This window comes from Branchiostoma floridae, chromosome 3, assembly GCF_000003815.2.
Source record: "Branchiostoma floridae strain S238N-H82 chromosome 3, Bfl_VNyyK, whole genome shotgun sequence".
NCBI classification, from domain to species: domain Eukaryota; kingdom Metazoa; phylum Chordata; class Leptocardii; order Amphioxiformes; family Branchiostomatidae; genus Branchiostoma; species Branchiostoma floridae.
Window position 1 is genome coordinate 28,677,023 of NC_049981.1, and position 18,178 is coordinate 28,695,200.

Consider the following 18,178-nt stretch of genomic DNA (forward strand, 5'->3'; position numbering starts at 1 on the left):
TAGGTTTTGAAGATAATAATAAATTCATTGACGTCAGAAGTCAATTAGAGTTCAACAACTCATAAGGTGGTTAAAACATTGAAACACGTTCGTAACATGTTTATGAAGCCAAAATTTCATAGCATCACAAACATTCCTAAGTTGTACTGATTCAAGAGTATTTGGTCTTAAGATTTTAGCTTGTCTCTCTTGGTGTGAAGAAAACACACGACATATATGTGTATCTATGAAATATATATATTTCATTGTATATTCAAATACTATAGTCTCAACTTAAGCTGTTGTGCGAATTTGATTTGATGCTTTTTTATTTATCAACATTTTCTGTGATTCTAGCTCACATTCATTCACTATTCTATCTTACATTCATTTTTTAAGATATGGTTACATCGTTCATCTCATTTCAATTACATCTTTGATGACGTCCTTCAAGCGACAATTGACGCACTTCATGTTTCTTCATTGCCAAATATTTGATACCATTTCATACCATTGTCGTCATTAATTATCACATGATCTGTGGAGTTTACCTAAACTAGTGTAGGGGTTCAGTCGGACGTTATAGATTGTACAAAAGTTATTCGATGAAGAGGATAAGCTTTGAAAGTTGCTCAGAAGCTGCTCGAGTAACATTTTGAATCCCATCACCTGGATGTTTAACCTTTATTTGCGTCTCAATGACGTTATTTTTTTCGTGTTACCACCAGTGTGTGTCAAAAAGCTACAGCTCAGATAGATTTGCATGGCCCTTAGTCTATTGGTAGGTTCTTTCCCACGAAATATGTCATTTCATTCCAAAACAGGTCTGTATCGCGATGATCCAGGTTATTGTTAGAGTCGTTTATTGATTGGTAAAATATGTAGCCTGATGCAAGGTAACACAAAATACCATTTCTTTCTTTCTCTCCCTTTGACAATATGCATGAAAAGCCTGCACAATCTGGCAACTTACTCTAGCGAACGTTTGTATATAGCACTCGGGTTATCATGGCCTCTTTAGATTTGTTATATCGTATTGCAATGATTTCAGGGTGTCATTTCGTCTCCGTTTAAGGAAAAGGCATTGGACAATAGTAGGATTGTCGCTTTGGGCATTTTCATACACGTAGCACACATGAAACTAGGCCACGCGTTCTTAAAATAACTGTGTCATGTTTTACTTGCTATCTGTGCCAAGGATGATCCCATATACGGTTAAAATACACTGGCGTCTATTTGATATATATGATATAGAATTCCTGTACATTTGATAGATGCTATTTTCTCACTGTGCACGGAAGAACCCGATTCTGACTCATCAGGTTTTGAGTTGGAACATGTGGCACGTAAACGTGCGCACAAGTTGTGCATTGATGTGAACGTTGCCTAATTGTTAAACAATATACACTACATGCATAGTTTTGTGGCCCCACGATACGAAAGGGACCCCTCTATTTTTGCCTTGCGTTTTGTAATGTATAGTTATTATTTGTCAAGCATATCGTTATTTTCGACAATATGTCAACTCATATCAAACGGCAATCTAGGTACATTTTTTAAGTTTAATTCTAGGTTGAGAAGTTGGGAGGGGCAAGTTGGGATGCGAATTTTGCCCAACTTCAGGCCGTTTTCTCATCATTTTCATTTAGTATTTTGAAGAAATTGGAGAGGCTAAAGTTTGGTATTTTCTTGTTTTATTATAACAACACACACAAAACATAGCGAGGGTGTAATCATATTTATGCTACAAAAAAGGGATGAATCAAGGCACATTCTTACACAGGAGTTAGAAGAAAAGCAAATGGGCTATAAAGTACTTATAAAGTACATATATGTTTTTTTCCTCACAAGGGTTTGCTTTATAACCATGGAAGAAAGGCTGTTCAGCGCAAACGCCGAGAAACATAAAAGAAACATCACATTTGACCCCAGGGTCAATCGATAAAATCTCCTTATAGTCTCAGCCGTATTTGTAGTTCATTGTATTTATGCTAAACCTAATAGATAGAATCATCAACTAGAGTTTGGCGACCTCATACCTCCATGAAAATTTAGAGCTTTTGTAAATTTCATGCAATTGACTAATACATTAACATAATTTATGCGTGTTGTTGTTCATCATTGACTAACGTACACATGTCACAAGTATAAAATTCCAATCATTAGACTTAAAGCGGCTTTGTAATTTGTACATAGATTATGCAAATAAGTTCCTCATTACCATATTTGGTATCTGCTTATATTCCATCTATCATAATTAATAAGTGTTACATTTATTGAAGTCCAGTTATTAGTAATAATGGTATTATACAATTTCCTCATTAATTATGCAAATAAGGTCCTCATTTGCATAACATGTATATCATTATGAACACCTTTGCCTAAGCTACCTGCACCCCTAAAATGATGCCAATCCGTCAATCCTTTCTGCAGTTATCCACTTTGAATGTCTTGACAAAAACGCCCCTGCAGTTCCGAAATTACATGTAAGGGGGCTGAAATCTGCCCCACTTTGTCATGTCACTGCAAGCTATCTACCACCCAAATGTCAAGACTATGTCATGTCCGGGACAAGAGATACATTGAAAAAACTGCCATGATAGAATATTCTCATTAATTATGCAAATTTACTCCTATTTTGCATAATTGGTATCTTATCTTGTACAACATTGTCTAAGGTACCTATATACCAAAAATCATGAAAATCCATTGTTCCCTTCTTGAGTTATCCTCTTCAGAAGTTTTTGACAAAAATGCCCCTGCTATCCCACACCTAGTCGGTAGGGGGCCAAAACTTATGTCACTTATTCCTGAGCACAAGAGCTATCTAACACTAAAAAATCGTGACCATGGCGTGTTCAGAACACGAGATAGCAAAACCGGAAGTTGCGCTGCAGTACCAAGGGAAGCCGCTAGGGGGCCCAAAATCTAATCACTTCTAGCTTTCATCGCACCCCACCAACACACCAAGTATGAAACTAATCCATCCAGCCGTTCTTGAGTTATCTTGTTGACAGACAGACAGACAGACACACACACACACAAACGCTGGGTAAAATATAACCTCCATGACATTTCATGGAGGTAACAACAATAAAAGAAATCAGATTAAAACACCAACTTCGACCTTATTTTGCTTTATAATTCTTACTGCATGTACTTGTCAAAGATTACCCAGTTAGTTTTTCAAACAATATATATATGATTAAAACAATATATATATATATATATATATATATATATATATATATATATATATATACATACATACACGTATATAACAGTTACATCAGCCATATCACAACGTAAAACATGACAATGATATTTCATCTAAATATATGATGAGAAACAGTAACTATATGGTGTTTACACGTGATGTTACAACCGCCATGTTGGTTGGCTGAACCTGAAGTAATCAGACACATAGAATTTGCATGTGTGTTGCATGTGTATGTGTAACAGCAATCATGTGTATCTTCAGCCATGTGCACCTACAATAACACATTTACATCCACGTTATAACCTGGCAACTTCCTGGTTTAACCATCAAACATGGCGGGCAGCACACGTGACTGCTATTTTAGAAAATTAATATACGGGGGGGGGGGGTAATTTGCCAGCTGCGCTATCCAACCATAGGAGGTCCAGCTGATCTTGACAGAAAGATTCTAGTAGTTCTAGTCTATTCGATCTTCTGGTTGATCCAGTCGAGGAGCGAGCTGACGCTGGCGTAAACCCCGGGGTACCCCGGCACGGCACAGCCCTCCCCCCAGCTGGTCACGCCGTCCAGTACCCAGGTCCCTCTGCGGGAACACACCAGCGGGCCGCCGGAGTCACCCTGCAACGACATCGTAACGTGTTCGTAAAACCACTTTGGAATATCAAACATCTAAGCAAGAAGTGTACTTACATTTTTAGTTACGTGTAATAATTACGTTTTTATGGTGACTTAGCACGCCATAAAACATATTAAGTATTACAGCCATTTTCAAAGTTACTAATGGTGGAATCTTGAAGGACATTTCTGCAATATGTATTTCTAATTTTAAAAAAATTGTGGAACTATGTCCCTTTATGATGTCTCTTTATGACGACCTTTATTTTACATTGCCCCGGATGTGAAAGGCATATCCGTACCTGACAAGTGTCATGGCCTCCTTCTGGGTGGCCTGCACACATCATGAAGTTAGAGATCTGCCTGCCGCTGTAGGCATTTCTACAGGCCGCGTTGCTGACCACCGGCACGCGAGCTTGCTTCAAAACGTCGTCGTCTCCAGTACCTGCAAGGCAGTGGTTTATTTCACATTTACGACAAATTACATGACTTCATTAACATAACTGCATTCCTATCGTTGTGGTTTGAACTGTTGTCGTGATGATCTACGTCGGCACACATATTACATTTTTAAGATGCCATTCATGCAACAGCAACTGACTGCTGTATCAATCTTAGATATCTCGACATTACAAAATAATAAGATTGAGGGAAGATCTGAGCACTGAATTACTGGCAGGAAATCTAAGAACTCATACGGCAGTTACATGTACATTGTACTGGTTAAGACAGAAAAGGCGTTTATAGTGATTCTGTCCACGACATCTAAATCAGTTTATGTTAACGTCACTGCGTACTTGAGGCATAATATGGTATGACATATGTACTGCTGTGATATATTATACTAGCTTGTGTAACACATAATTCATCGACTCAGTTGTAGCAAGGACGTTATATCAGATATAACGTCCTTGGTTGTAGCAACCCCGGTTAACAAATTATACCCTGCTATAATCCAGACTAGAATGAAATTTACCCCAGGGCATAATGTCTTTCTGGATTCTGTAAGCGTATAATCTCACTGCCTCACCCTGGGTGTTTCCCCATCCTGTGATGACACACATGGTTCCTGGTGTAGGGTTGTCCTCTGCGTCCTGCGGCAGACACGCTGTCCGCACGTACTGGTTTATGGTGGCGGGTTGGGACAGCTTCAACAGGGCGATATCCTTGTTGGGGACCGGGCTGGAGGCGTAGTTCTCGTGCATGATCAGCTGAGGTAAGTCAATGGAAATAGTATTTTTTGTTACGAACAACACATGTGGACAATAATGTTTTACCTACGCACTACAAACACACGCTAAAGATTGAATAGATTGAGATGTCTCCCATACCCCCTTACCACCGGGGAATGTGGCGCGAAAAGCTAACTGGGATTGCACCCAGGCTACTGTGCAAAAGAGATGAATGAGAGCATATAAGGCCATGCTGATTTGATCATATGGATGAATCTGTGCGCATCAATTTCGGCTGTTTGAAAAAAAACGTTTCGACCATGCATACTGTATCTCGTACAGAGCAGCTGGAAAATGAGCACGAAATGCCGTAAATAATTAAAGAATCTATTGTTCAGCATGCCACACTCTGTGTGTTAAGTTATTTATTCAATATTCCTTACCACTTAGATCTCTTGAAAACAACTTTTTCCTAACGTTAACATTTTTTCGCAACCTCGCACCAATTTTGATGATTCCCACAGGATGCCATCATATAATCATATCAGCACAGCCTAATGATGTTTGCCGGGCTGTCAGATGCATCTGAGCTCGTTAGATGCATCAGACGTTTAAAGAAAAAAACTCACATTACAGGGAGGAACAGACCGTCCTGTGGCAGTTCTAACTTTTAAGGATTATGCACCGTTATACGTGTTAGACGCGTTACCCGTGAGAGGCTGAAGCGTTGCTCGGTCTCATCGCTGCTGTAGGTGTGGTGCTTGCCCAGGACGATAGTATAGCGACCCGGGTTGGTACTGCAAGAAACAAAGGTTTTACATCATCGTACTATCCACATGAGCTGTTCTCATAGCCTTGTGATTTGTTTTTCCGACATTGGTCGAAAAATCTACAAATGACCCAAGGTGACGCACTGAACAAGTGTCAACGCTACGTACGAATTTTAGGATATCATAGCATGATACATGGCCTGTCAGAGCCAGCAACAGCGCCCTTTTCTCTGCTTTAGCATGTGCGCCGTTCTGCCACATTTCTTGCGACCTTCTTATTACCTACTCATACTAAGAAAGTTATTGTATGTTTATTTTATTATTGTGTGTTTGTATGTATGTTTATTTGTTGATGGACAGTTTAACTCTAGAAGCCTGGATGGACTGTATCAATATTTGGTATGTGGGTATGTCTAGATAACACCTTGGAATTATTAGATATTAGCATCCGTAGTGGCTTGTTAAGGTTGTTGCGGAACCGCCTACTTTGATATCTCGTTGATTATGCCTGTACATCTAAGTGCCTTTATATCTAACTGTGGTCTTACTTGTCGTCCACACAGTGTGCAGCGGTGACCACCCAGTCTGGAGTGATCAGCGTCCCGCCGCAGCGGTGACCAGCGGACGTCTGGAGAGATGCCTGCCACGGCCAGCTGCTGGACACGGCACCTTCGCCGCCCACGATCCGGTTCAGCGGCGGGAACACAGGGTGAATGGGCGGAGCTCCACAGGATGCACCCGGGTTGACTGACATGACACAAATATTGGACTTTACTTGTCTGGTTTTCACAAGATTTCCAAACAATGGCAAACATCTTTACATAACGACATCACAAGTTGAGAAAATATGCATTATTATCAAACAGAAGATCACACAACTCTAACCGTTACAATCCTTGCAGAAACATTCAATCTGAAAACTCCTTCGGAGCCAGCAAATTTTCTCTCGCCTCAATGGGATTCTAACATCCAATTATACACAGTCCAATACGACTCTCACAGTTCTTGCAAAAACAATCAGAAACTCTTTCGGACTAGCAATCTTCGTCCTGCCTCATGAGATTCTAACACACACTCCGGCGTGTTACCACGTGATACCGCGACATTCTTCTAACTAAGTGCAACAGTAAATAGTAGACCAAAACGTACTGCACCCAAACTCGTCACTTCCGTCCGCACAGTCTTTACGTCCGTCGCACGTGGCCCCGTTGCTGACGCAGGTCCCATCAAAGCAGGTAAACTCCACAGGAGAACACGTCGCTGTTCGAAAAAGACAATCAGGAATAAAAATTTGCAAACGTCGATATGATAAATATGATTTACACCTGTTGAAATGTAAGTATGCAGACAGTCTGAAGAGAATATTTTTATGAGCCAAGAATATTCTTTTTCCGAGCTTTACTTTCATCTAATAACTAGAAAAGTTATGTACATTAAGGGACGACATTGTGTGGTGCCCAGTGTTGATTCACAACTTGCTGATGATACTAATAAGGCCCCTTTCTCTGGACGGTGATCCAGGAGGGACCAAAACTGAACGTGTGTGGCTCGTGCTCGTAGTTTTACAACTGGAATATGATGTATACAAAGAATTATGTAAAAGACAAGAAAACACACAAAATGTTTCGATCTTTGTGATCCTTTGTGTGTTTTGTTGTCTATTACATAATGCCTTATATGCCACATATCCCAATTGTAAAAGACAACGAAACCCACTAATCTTAAAATGATTCGTTCTTTGTCTTAGTATGAGAGTGGAAAGGGGCCGTAAGTGGCGAACGATAACTCACGCGGTGGGTCCTCGGCGGTGTAGGTTGCGGAAAAGCCGGACTGCGTCACGGATCCGTCCGATGTGAAGAGCAGGAATGCGTCACTTCCGGTCGTGGCGATCTCGCGAGAGTGTGTACCACATAACTTCTTGACTTCCGGGGCATTTCTGTCTGTTCCGTCATATAACGTCAGGGCATCGTAGTTGCATGATCCCGACGCCTCCAAACTGAACGATGCAAATCTGTGGACAACAGAACACTTTGAACGTCTGAAAATGCTCAGTGGACTGCACATCTATTCATTGTATGTCGGAAGGATAATAAGATGTAATAAACAACAAACTCAACCAAACAGTTCACACCTTCAATGAGATTATTTTACTTTAAGTAGATTAAGTGTTTGTACAGAATCCGAACATCTTTTCAGTGTGAGTAAAGCGAACATACAGATGTGAAAAGTAGAATGCATAAAGGAAAGATCATTGAAATAGAATAAAAAGAAAGTATGCATTCTCGCAGTAATACACATTGCCCACATTGCTATGCATTCTCGCAGTAATACACAGTCTGCCACACAACAAGGCCAAGCGGCAGACGCTCGTAGGGCAATACAGTTTTCGGTTTAGCCAGTTAAACTGATGCACATTGATTTTTTTTTTCAACATCACGACGATGTTTACTTGCATACCTGATGACGACGATTTTTCCTGGGGTAACAGAGATTGTCCAGGAGCACTCGGCATTGTTGGGGTAACGGCTCGGGTAGCCTGGGGAGGTGAAAGAGCCCGAGTCGCCTGGCAGGGCAGTGGGGTTTCCGCACCCTGCCGGAGGAGGGGGAGGAGGGGGGAGGGTCGCTGAGAGGTAAAAAACAACATCGATTCGGTGTTAACAACGGTTGCTGGTTTAGAACCGCATCTGTTACAGCGACCCCTACCTGCAATTCTTAATAGAATCAGTTAGAATTACACATAATACTTGGTGTTAGACAATACACGTTGTTGTATACAAAAAACTTTTGCATGAAACGTCTGTCGTTGGATTTTGTCACTGAGTAACATATTGCATGAGACAAGTTTGGATATTGGTGCAGAAATACTTTACGGTTTACCTCTATCTATAAATCTAAATTTAGAATCGGTGAGTAAATAGCCACACTAAAACATCAAATTCAAGCCCAGATCTACTACGAGTACTCGAGTTGGTTCATTCAAGTCTGTTGTGAAGCTAAGCCAACATCTCATTGCTATTACTTAGCAAATCGTTTATAAAATGAACAAGCGCTTTTTTACCTGACGGTTCAACCTCCCTGAATCTTGCCAGAAATCCTGTGCCAGTGACGGACCCATCAGATCTGAACAATACCCTTATTTGATTGGTGGTAGAGACGTAGCCAGGCGCAGCATTACCGCAACCTCTTGCTAACAAAACAAACAAACGATACAAAAACATTAACCTACAAGCAGCGTACGTCAAACATCGGTGTGGTGAACGGTTATCATGTTGAAAAGAATTTGGCTAAATGACGAAACCTTTCCTCAAAATGTTAAACATAACAACATTTACAGTCAAATATGGCAGTGTTTGTACTCTGAACAAACTTGTGATTGTTTTTTTAAGTATGAGAACAGCAGAATGCACGTAGCCGTAAAACGTGCTTACCAACTCGTTCGCCATTCTCAATGATGTCGACTCTGTCGTAAGAACATCCCGGGGGAGTTCCCTCCAAGGCGAAGGTGTCAAAGGTCAGCTGGACGGCCTTGGTGTCGCTGACGGTAATGGTCCACTCGCAGTTCGCGTTGTTGGAGTACTGACTCGGATGATTCATCGAAGTGAAAGAGCCAGAGACACCTCGTATGAAGCCCGGGCTGCCACATCCTGACTCTGGACAAACATACGAAATACGTATTTGAGCTAATTTCTTATCCAAACAGTTGTATGGCTACAGCTTATTCTGTGCGCATCTTTTCCAGTTTTCCCATCCGAAAGAAATAAAAAAATGAAATTGATATTCATACTGCCAGTTTATACAGTATTTTTGGCCCAGACACCAAGTGACGACTGATCTTGTTGACAGATACCCAAACCCTACTGCCAAACAAGTCAGAAATGATCGAAATCAAAAAGTTACAGTGCTGAAACACTCACGACACCGTTCGGCTTTTTCGTCACTTCCGTCTCCGCAATCGTCATTTCCGTCACAGCGTACGTTATTGCTGATGCAATTTCCGTTCAGACACGAGAACTGGCCGGGACTGCAGGTTGGTGCTATAGCTGGACATGAAATGAACATATACAATCTTGTAAAAATGTTCCCGCTGCAAAATAGCCTTCTCAGTTGCAACTCAGTTGCAAATGTTTGGTGCATTGCCCTTTCCATTTGGTGCATTACCTTTCCCCATCCCTAACACAGCTTAAGGGCACAGATAAAGCAAATCATTTCAAGTCGCGAGTGTACTTGAATCGAGATTGACTAAAGACCAACAGGGCAATTAGGCAAGACACTAAGATAAAAGCAAGTACAATTTTTCTTCATCTTGGCACCTTTCATTTTTTCGTAATTTCCTTCGTCCATTTCTTTTAGATTGAGAACTTATCTAACCATCGACAAACTACGATTATTACACAGCTGAGGTATATATTTGATGTATACAGAGAGTTCTTACTGGGCGGATCCTCGGCCCTGAAGGACGCGCTGAACCCGGATCCCGTGATGGAGCCGTCCGATGTGAGGGTCAGGAATACCTCATGGCCGGTGGTGAGAATCTGGTCTTTATTGCTGCCGCACCGTCTCCCTGCCTCCGGGAAGGCCGAGGTCGGGCCGTCGTACACAACGAGGGCGTCATAACCGCACCGATGGTGGTTTTCGATGTCCATAGCCGTAAAGCTGTGAAGAAAGAAGAAAAAGCAAAATAGCGATGATGACAATTGATATTTCATCATTCACCTCGTAGTAAGAACTGGTCTCGGTTAAAAGTTGGCATACGAGTGACTGACCGAAGGTGGCTTGGGTGCAGTGCAGCAAAGTAAAGTAAAAACGTCTGTATTACAGAAGATTCGGTTTAAGTGGGGCGAATTTTCATACCACCAAACCTGCCCGAAAGGCTAACTACAGCAAGAGAGAAACGGCAATGGAGTTAAATCGCCACCTTGCCCTCCAACAGTCAAGGGAATAAGCAGACTGAGGGGAAATTTTCTTACCTGATTGCAACGATCTTCTCAGGAGCTACTGTTATCTTCCAGGAACACTGCTGGTTGTTTTGATAGTTATTGGGATATCCCGGACTCGTGAAGGCACCAGAGACACCAGACAGCATTGTTGTACTTTCACAGACCGCCTGTCCTGTAAACACATTAAAAACGTAGGTTATGATAATTAAAGGTAGCCCAATAGCCTTTCTTGAGGCCTTAGGGGCAGTGGTTTATTGATCCAATATGTCAAGGGGAAAGGTATTGGAATGCGGAGCCCATCCCTCTCCTCCTACCGCCCTTTACCTCCCGACTGAAGTCAGGTACCCGTTTCTATTCCCGACCGAAGTAGAGAAAGTATAAAAAGATTACTCGCGTAAGGTATTTAACATATCGTCTGTGTTAGGATTTGCTTTTATCAGCTTCAACACGTTACTTGGATTCGTTATCAATTGTTATCAGAAACAAAACACCTATCTTGTTTTCGTCGGCGTCCGTAAGAGCCGCCATGCTGAATTTTGACGTCATGCAGGGGGCCATTTTGGTCCCGAATGGAATATGGCGTCATTTCTTTCCAATAGGGGGAGTGGAAACAACTTACTCTCGCAGACGAGGTCTGTCCCAGTCCAGTCACCATCCCTGCACGTCCTTCTGTTGTCGCCGCCAGCACTCTCGAACCCTGAGCTGCACTGGTACGTGCAGGTCTCCTCCGCATCGTAAGGGGGCGTGCAGCCTGTGACGACTGTATCGGCTACGGTCGGTCGAGAGGGACAGCCATTGCCTACAAAATGGTTAAGTATTATCATTTTTTAGAATTACTTTTAAAGCTTGAATATTTCCATTTTTTCCATGAGTCAGAGAAGTTTTTAACTAATTAAGTTGGGCTTTTGGTAGCCCACACCCCCGCCATCCCCAAACCCAAGACTGGAAAGAACTTACTCTCGCAGACGAGGTCTGTCCCAGTCCAGTCACCATCCCTGCACGTCCTTGTGTTGTCGCCGCCAGCACTCCTGAACCCTGAGCTGCACTGGTACGTGCAGGTCTCCTCCGCATCGTAAGGGGGCGTGCAGCCTGTGACGACTGTATCGGCTACGGTCGGTCGAGAGGGACAGCCATTGCCTGTAAAATGGTTAGGTGTTATTATATAGAATCACTTTTATAAACTTAAATCTTCCGATGTGTCAGAGAAGTTTTAAGCTACTTAAGCTAGGCTTTTGGTAGCCCCAAAAGTCAAACTACTGAATGGTAAAAGCGGTTCAATCATCAAAAAGAAACAGTCCAGGATCCCTAAAAACTATTCATTTTCTCATCATTTTTGTACAGCAGTCACCATCCTTCCTCACGGGCACAAGCACTTTGAAAATAGCACAAACTCCGACAGAAATTAGTAAACAACTCACTGCTGCAGATCAGGTTTCTGCCGCCCCACCGTCCATTGATACAGGTCCTATTGGCATCCCCTCCGTCTGCGACGAACCCCGCGTTACATTGATAGGTGCAGGTTTCTCCAGCAGAGTACGGTGATGCACAACCGGTGACGCTGGTGTTAGGTACGGCTGGCATGCTGCCACAGGGAGTGCCTAAACACAACGACTGGGTGATCACGTTGTGTCTCTGTCATTGTCGAGGCATTGTTAGCATAAAAAACGACGCTTTTGTATACCCATGGCACAGATAACAACAATTCTGCTTCTATATCATCATTAACAAAGAACGGGGCCATCAGTTTCGCAGGTCTGTATTGTGACGTGTTTTCAGGTACCTCACGATAATTATACGTTTGGTGCGGTGAGAGACAGATCTGACGTTTCAATAATATTGTGCAGTGTCTAGACGGATTCTGACTTTTCAGACATAAACTTTATTGTCGCAGCGAAAAGTGCATCACAACAGAAATAGAAATCAAATCTGAAAAGTCTACTTTAATACGAAGAAAGAAAGGCTAACATGAGTAAATATGTGTTGCAATCGAGTCACAGGTGGATTTCAATATCTTTTCTTTTGATGACACATCAATTTGCCCAATTTTCTAATGTATTTTTTTGCACTGTGAAAGTTGTCGCATGAGCATCTGAAGACAATCTTTATTGACAACGACAAAAGTACAGCGACTTTCGTAAGATCTACATGAATAACAACTACTTACAGTACAACTAAACACATATATATGGATATCTATAGGTATGGATACATCAACATAAAGGGTCTAGCATGTCATTTACACTATTGGTTCTACGGTATAAACAATCGTGAATATATTTGCCTACTTGTACACAATGTGGATTTTCGCCTCCCAGAATGTACTTGAATTTATCTATCGAACAGAGAGTAGCAAAGTCTTTAGAGCGAGCGGAAAGTAATGTGAACAGCTCTGTGCGTTTGTCATCATATTGAGAACAATCCATAACAAAGTGACGTTCGTCTTCGATCTCATTTGGGCAGAATGGACAAAACCTCTGGTCACGGGGAATTTTAGAATATCTTCCGGCTTCTATATTTAGTTTGTGATAAAGTCAAATCTTCGCATGTGTCGTCTGTGATGGTAATCGTATACAATATAATTGATGAATTTATTGACACGTTATTTCCGCACACAATTGTAAAACACCCACCAACTTGCTTTCAGTCATTCCTCTGACCCAGCTTTGGAACTTATATCATATATGGTGAGTGCTTTATGATATTGTACGGAAATAATGTGTAAAATATTCAAATCCGCTTACATGAACAGCTCAGTCGCCTCCCGGCCCATCTGGGGCCCTTCCGTCTGTTCCTGCAGGTGAGGTTATGGCGTCCCCTCCGCCTCACGCAGCCTGTCCGGCACTGGAAATGGCAAGTCTCACCCAACTCAAATGGCGCCTCACACCCGCTGCGAACCGTGTTGGTTAAGGTGATTTCGCCACACGTTTCTGGTAGGACATATTGTATCGTTAGTAAATGTCAACAAATGTGTGGATTGATGAGCATATTTACACGGTGGAGATACAGACATTTACTCCTTGCAAAGTGATGAAACGTTACAATCTAAGTTATGTAAAATTGGATGTACTAAATTTACATACTTGGTAAAATAGAGTATCACAGATACAGATTCAGATTCGAAGAACGGTTACATTTTTTGAAAATACGAAAACAAGTATGCAGTAAATTTTCGTCCATCTGTCAGTATTTCATGGAACATACAAGATGTTTACAGCTACGAAATTTAATGTACAAAGAATACTATTACTGTACTAGTACATAGTCTTCAAAATAGCCGAATATGTGTGTGAACTCACGTTGTGTGTATGATAACTCGACTGAAGTCAGTGTGGCCAAGACGAGGAGAACATCGCCTGCCCTGCAGCACACAGACACACACGATACTGATTAGTTTGTCTGTTTGAAACTTTATTTATTCATGAAAGCTCAAATCGGCCTGCAAGGGTCAGACAAAGTATATAACAGAGATACAGTTTACATCGTTTAGAGTCTTTATAAGTCCTATAAGTTATACACAATTTACATACATACAAAATACATGATAGAAACTGCTACATGACTCAAGTCCGTTCATTTTGGCCGTTCTCCTTACTTTACGAGTCTCTAGACAACCTGTAATGTCTGTAATATGTGAAGAGTCTACTGCTTTCTCGGAATGTACGTGTTACTCAAACATAAAATCAATAACACTACGACTCGATGCGCCTCCGATACCATTCTCTAAAGTCCTATTGAAAATGGACAAAGGAAGTAGCGTAAGTTACAAAGTTAATGTAGAAAGATATTGTACGCCAAAAAGGAGTGACTCAAGCAACTGGATATGGTTTTGCAGGCCGCTTTCCAAAACCATATCCAGTTGCTTGAGTAACTTCTTTTTGGCGTATCTTATTATCTGGATGTCTAACCTACATCGACGCCGAAATTTTATGTTTCAAAGACAGTGATATATTCTTGCACATTTCTTTGTAACATACATCTAACCTTTACACTTACTAAATGTGTTCTTTCTACCAAATGGCGTCCAAATCCCATGCAAAGTAATTTCCGGTGGAAATGATTTAGGGGTGGGTTTTATGACGTCTTTATGTTGGGGCGTCTTTTGAGGATTTGACCCAGAAGAACTGGATTCTAATTTCCTGACATGCAGTCAATGATGTGCCTGATGTTTTACACGACTTTTCTCACTCCACCCAGGTGTACAAATGGGTACCTGACTTCGGTTGGGGTAAAAGGTAAAAGGCGGTGGGAGGAGAGGGATGGGCTCCACCTTTTAGTACCACCCCTACGGCTTTAGAAAGGACATGTGGCTTCCTTTACATTTCCTGTTTACTACAAATATAATTTGATATTTATTTGTAATGTCGGTCAAACTATATATATCCACATATATACCGATTGTCCTAAGTCACGACTCACAAGTCACGCGAAATGTTGAAGAGTCTGTCTATCGCAGTAGGAGGTTTCAGTTGTCTTAAATTGCTGGTGACGTCAAGAGTCGCCATGGAAATCAAAACTAGTAATACCAGACGTGCAGGAAAAAGGTAAAGCTATCTAGCAATTATCGGAACGATTTTGACTACCAACATCTGCATGGAGATTAGTCACGTAGGTGCAGAATGAAATACAACACAAACACGGAAACGACTACAAGGAAAAAACGAGAGTGCGTCAATTATGACTGGTTTGTTTGGCGGGAACTGGGTGTGTCTGTCGATGATTAGTTGATAGATACTCACATAACATTTTGTTGTCCAGGGGGATAGATGTTTTATATACCTAAAACGTCCTAAATGTTGAACACCATTATGAGGGTTGACTGGACATGTTTACAATAGAAATTCAAAGTAACGATATTCATACGAGTAGAACCCTCGCTGTTAGTAAAGCTATGCAGTACTCTGTATTTATCCACACGCTATAATACATCACATTGATCACACTGTCCTTTAGTATATCATAACATCATCAATATGTGTGAAATACACGAAACACGAATTAAGTAGTGAGTAAGGGCGGTCCGCAAAGTCTGTAAGTCACCACGAGTTTAAAGCTTACAAAGACAAGCTAGGACTATATCTTGTAATGATCCTATAAAGAATATAATTTCTCGAAATGAGGCAGATTTTGAAGCTCGGTTTTAAAAAAAATTTTCGAAGGGAAGGTTACTTTGATGATACACCCATGAAAGGTAAACCAGCATCGCGCATCGCATCTACCAAAACTGTATTTTTAGATAGAGTGATGTCACCAGTTAAGGTGTGTAAAGTTCAGTGACTGGTAGTGCCACTTGCATTGACAGACGTTTGACTCATGGCGATCTATAGATAGAAACTTCGGCTTACCAAAGATACATCTACCTGTAGGGAGACCGCCAGTTTACAACCAATCGTTCAATTCGATTTCGATGCCGTAGAAATTTCTAGCGAACTGTAACAAAACCACCCACTGACAAAAATCTAACACTGCCTTTTCCGCAACGAGACAGTTGAATTCTGCACGACATATATGTACGACGTTCCCAAGAATGCCCTCAGTTGATCGTACGACGATCGAATGACGTTTTGACCGGGCTCTAAGGAGTCAGACGTGCACCAATATATGTCAGAGTACCACATATACTGCTCTACACAAACAAGACTCTTACTAGTAGAACAAACAAGGCAAAAGTCATGTTGGTAGCTAGGTTATCCGACCAAATTGGTGGATGTCTCCCATGTACACATACCAGGACTACTTTGGCAACTTCTTAGCCAAAAGTGCTACCAACTATATCGAAGTTATAGTGGGATAATCTGTGGTTTATCCCCGTGTTAAACAGACATTGTCAATACTACTGCTGTGCTGAGATGCCAACATAGAAGAAAATCCATGGCGGGAACACTAGATAAAGGCTCCGGGCCACATTCGTCGTCCCATTCTGTTCTCGTTGGATTTCTGGCGAGGATTTGACAGAGCCGACCATTAAAAAGTTTATAGTAGCTTTATTTTCAGGCACAAGACAAGTAGATTACGGTACGGTAAATCCACGACTGGGACAAAAATTTTCATAAATTTAGTTCATTTACCTGCCGTGCGACCAAGTCACCATGTTCTTCCGAGGCACACATATAAGTACATTCAATTCAATCTTACAAGGAAGTGAGTTTGGAATATCACGTTTTTGCCCGATACGAATTACGATTGATAGTACCAACACCAAACAATTGATATCTTAAGCAACATACACGTAGTTAAGATATGAAGCCAGCCAGTTGTAACAACAACAATGCCAAGGACATTTGGATTGAAGTTGGAAACATTGTTCCTGTGTAATCACAAAAAAGTGAGCACGTTTTTGTTAACATGTCATTTGGTGCCCAGAATGTGCTTGTTTAGAATGAACTTACCTCATCTTGGTTGTGTTCTTCTAACAGGTACGGTGTGTCTATAGGTAGTAGACTGCTTCTTTCTGCTGAGAGACACTTTGCACAACTGGTATTTGGGTGCGTACTGGGTTTAACAGGGCTGAGTGACCCCAGTTTTAACTTTTATCCCTGTAAAGTGCCTCCTCTGTACGTCACCTTTTATCATGCAGATCAGCCGGTCATATAGCCCGAAGGAAAACTGGGCGGTGACGAATTATATGTCACGAAGAAAAAAAAGTATATATAGAATTTGACCCCCACACCAGAAACACCCCCACCTCACACATATGTATGTATACAGCCTATTTGATGACTTGAATTAGCTTGTGAACGTGAAGTACTACTTGTAAACAGTTTGCCAGATACCTGTTGTTGGGGCTGTCCTAATACTAATACTATAGATTGAGAGAACCGGTTTTGTGTTGTCTTTATAATGAATATTTTCGTAACCTAAATAAGGGTCGTTGACATTTAAGGCACACCTGCTGCTGTATGTTGTAAGAGTTTCGTAAATCTTCATTGCAAAGGTTTCAGTTTTTGACATGAAATTCGCAAAGGTTGACAATGTTGAATACTAGTAGTCCAATACTATTGTTTCCAATAGAGCATAACATCTACATGCGTACTAACAACATGATGTCACATGGGCTTACCAATCTGGTGTGCCTAAATGTGCCTGTTGGGCACATGATTCACTGGGGAGTATGTGTTCACCTGATAATTAGATAATTATCCTGTCAAACTGGTATTGTGTTGGGGAGGAAACGTAAAAGTTGGACTATTCATTGTGACAAATATGCCATAAGGTGAAAGGGCAATCATGTGGAGATCCGCACTTGTATATAGTAATATTCCAGGAAGTATGATCATGATGAGGGCTGGTCGATAAAGTTTTTAACATCTAGGTAATTATATACTGTCACTAATGCCCCTTTGCTTCCCGCCACGATGGCCCTCTCGTCGCGCATGAGCTCTCCCTGTGACCTAAAATCTGAGTTCGCTAAACGAATTGTATACCAAAAAAATAATTTTGTCACACCTTGTGTGTTTTGTTGTCTTTTCCGTTACATGTTTCCATTTT

The 18,178-nt window shown here is 41.4% G+C and overlaps 1 protein-coding gene across 2 annotated transcripts; it reads right to left on the minus strand.

Moving 5' to 3' along the window:
* Positions 1-3,222: 3,222 nt before the first annotated feature.
* On the minus strand, positions 3,223-17,233 carry LOC118412348 (CUB and sushi domain-containing protein 1-like). Of its 2 annotated transcripts, XM_035815149.1 has the most exons (19): positions 17,080-17,233; positions 13,990-14,051; positions 13,435-13,620; positions 12,112-12,291; positions 11,651-11,830; positions 11,313-11,492; positions 10,724-10,865; positions 10,189-10,409; positions 9,671-9,796; positions 9,185-9,406; positions 8,815-8,943; positions 8,214-8,379; positions 7,547-7,767; positions 6,906-7,016; positions 6,305-6,503; positions 5,696-5,783; positions 4,845-5,025; positions 4,117-4,259; positions 3,223-3,817 (listed from the first exon to the last, which is right to left on the minus strand). In XM_035815149.1, exons 1-19 carry the CDS (start codon positions 17,082-17,084, stop codon positions 3,662-3,664), a joined length of 2,898 nt encoding a protein of 965 aa, XP_035671042.1. In that variant the 5' UTR covers positions 17,085-17,233; the 3' UTR covers positions 3,223-3,661. The 2 variants fall into 2 exon arrangements, with proteins under 2 accessions (XP_035671042.1, XP_035671043.1); XM_035815150.1 differs by lacking the exon at positions 11,313-11,492.
* Positions 17,234-18,178: the final 945 nt, after the last annotated feature.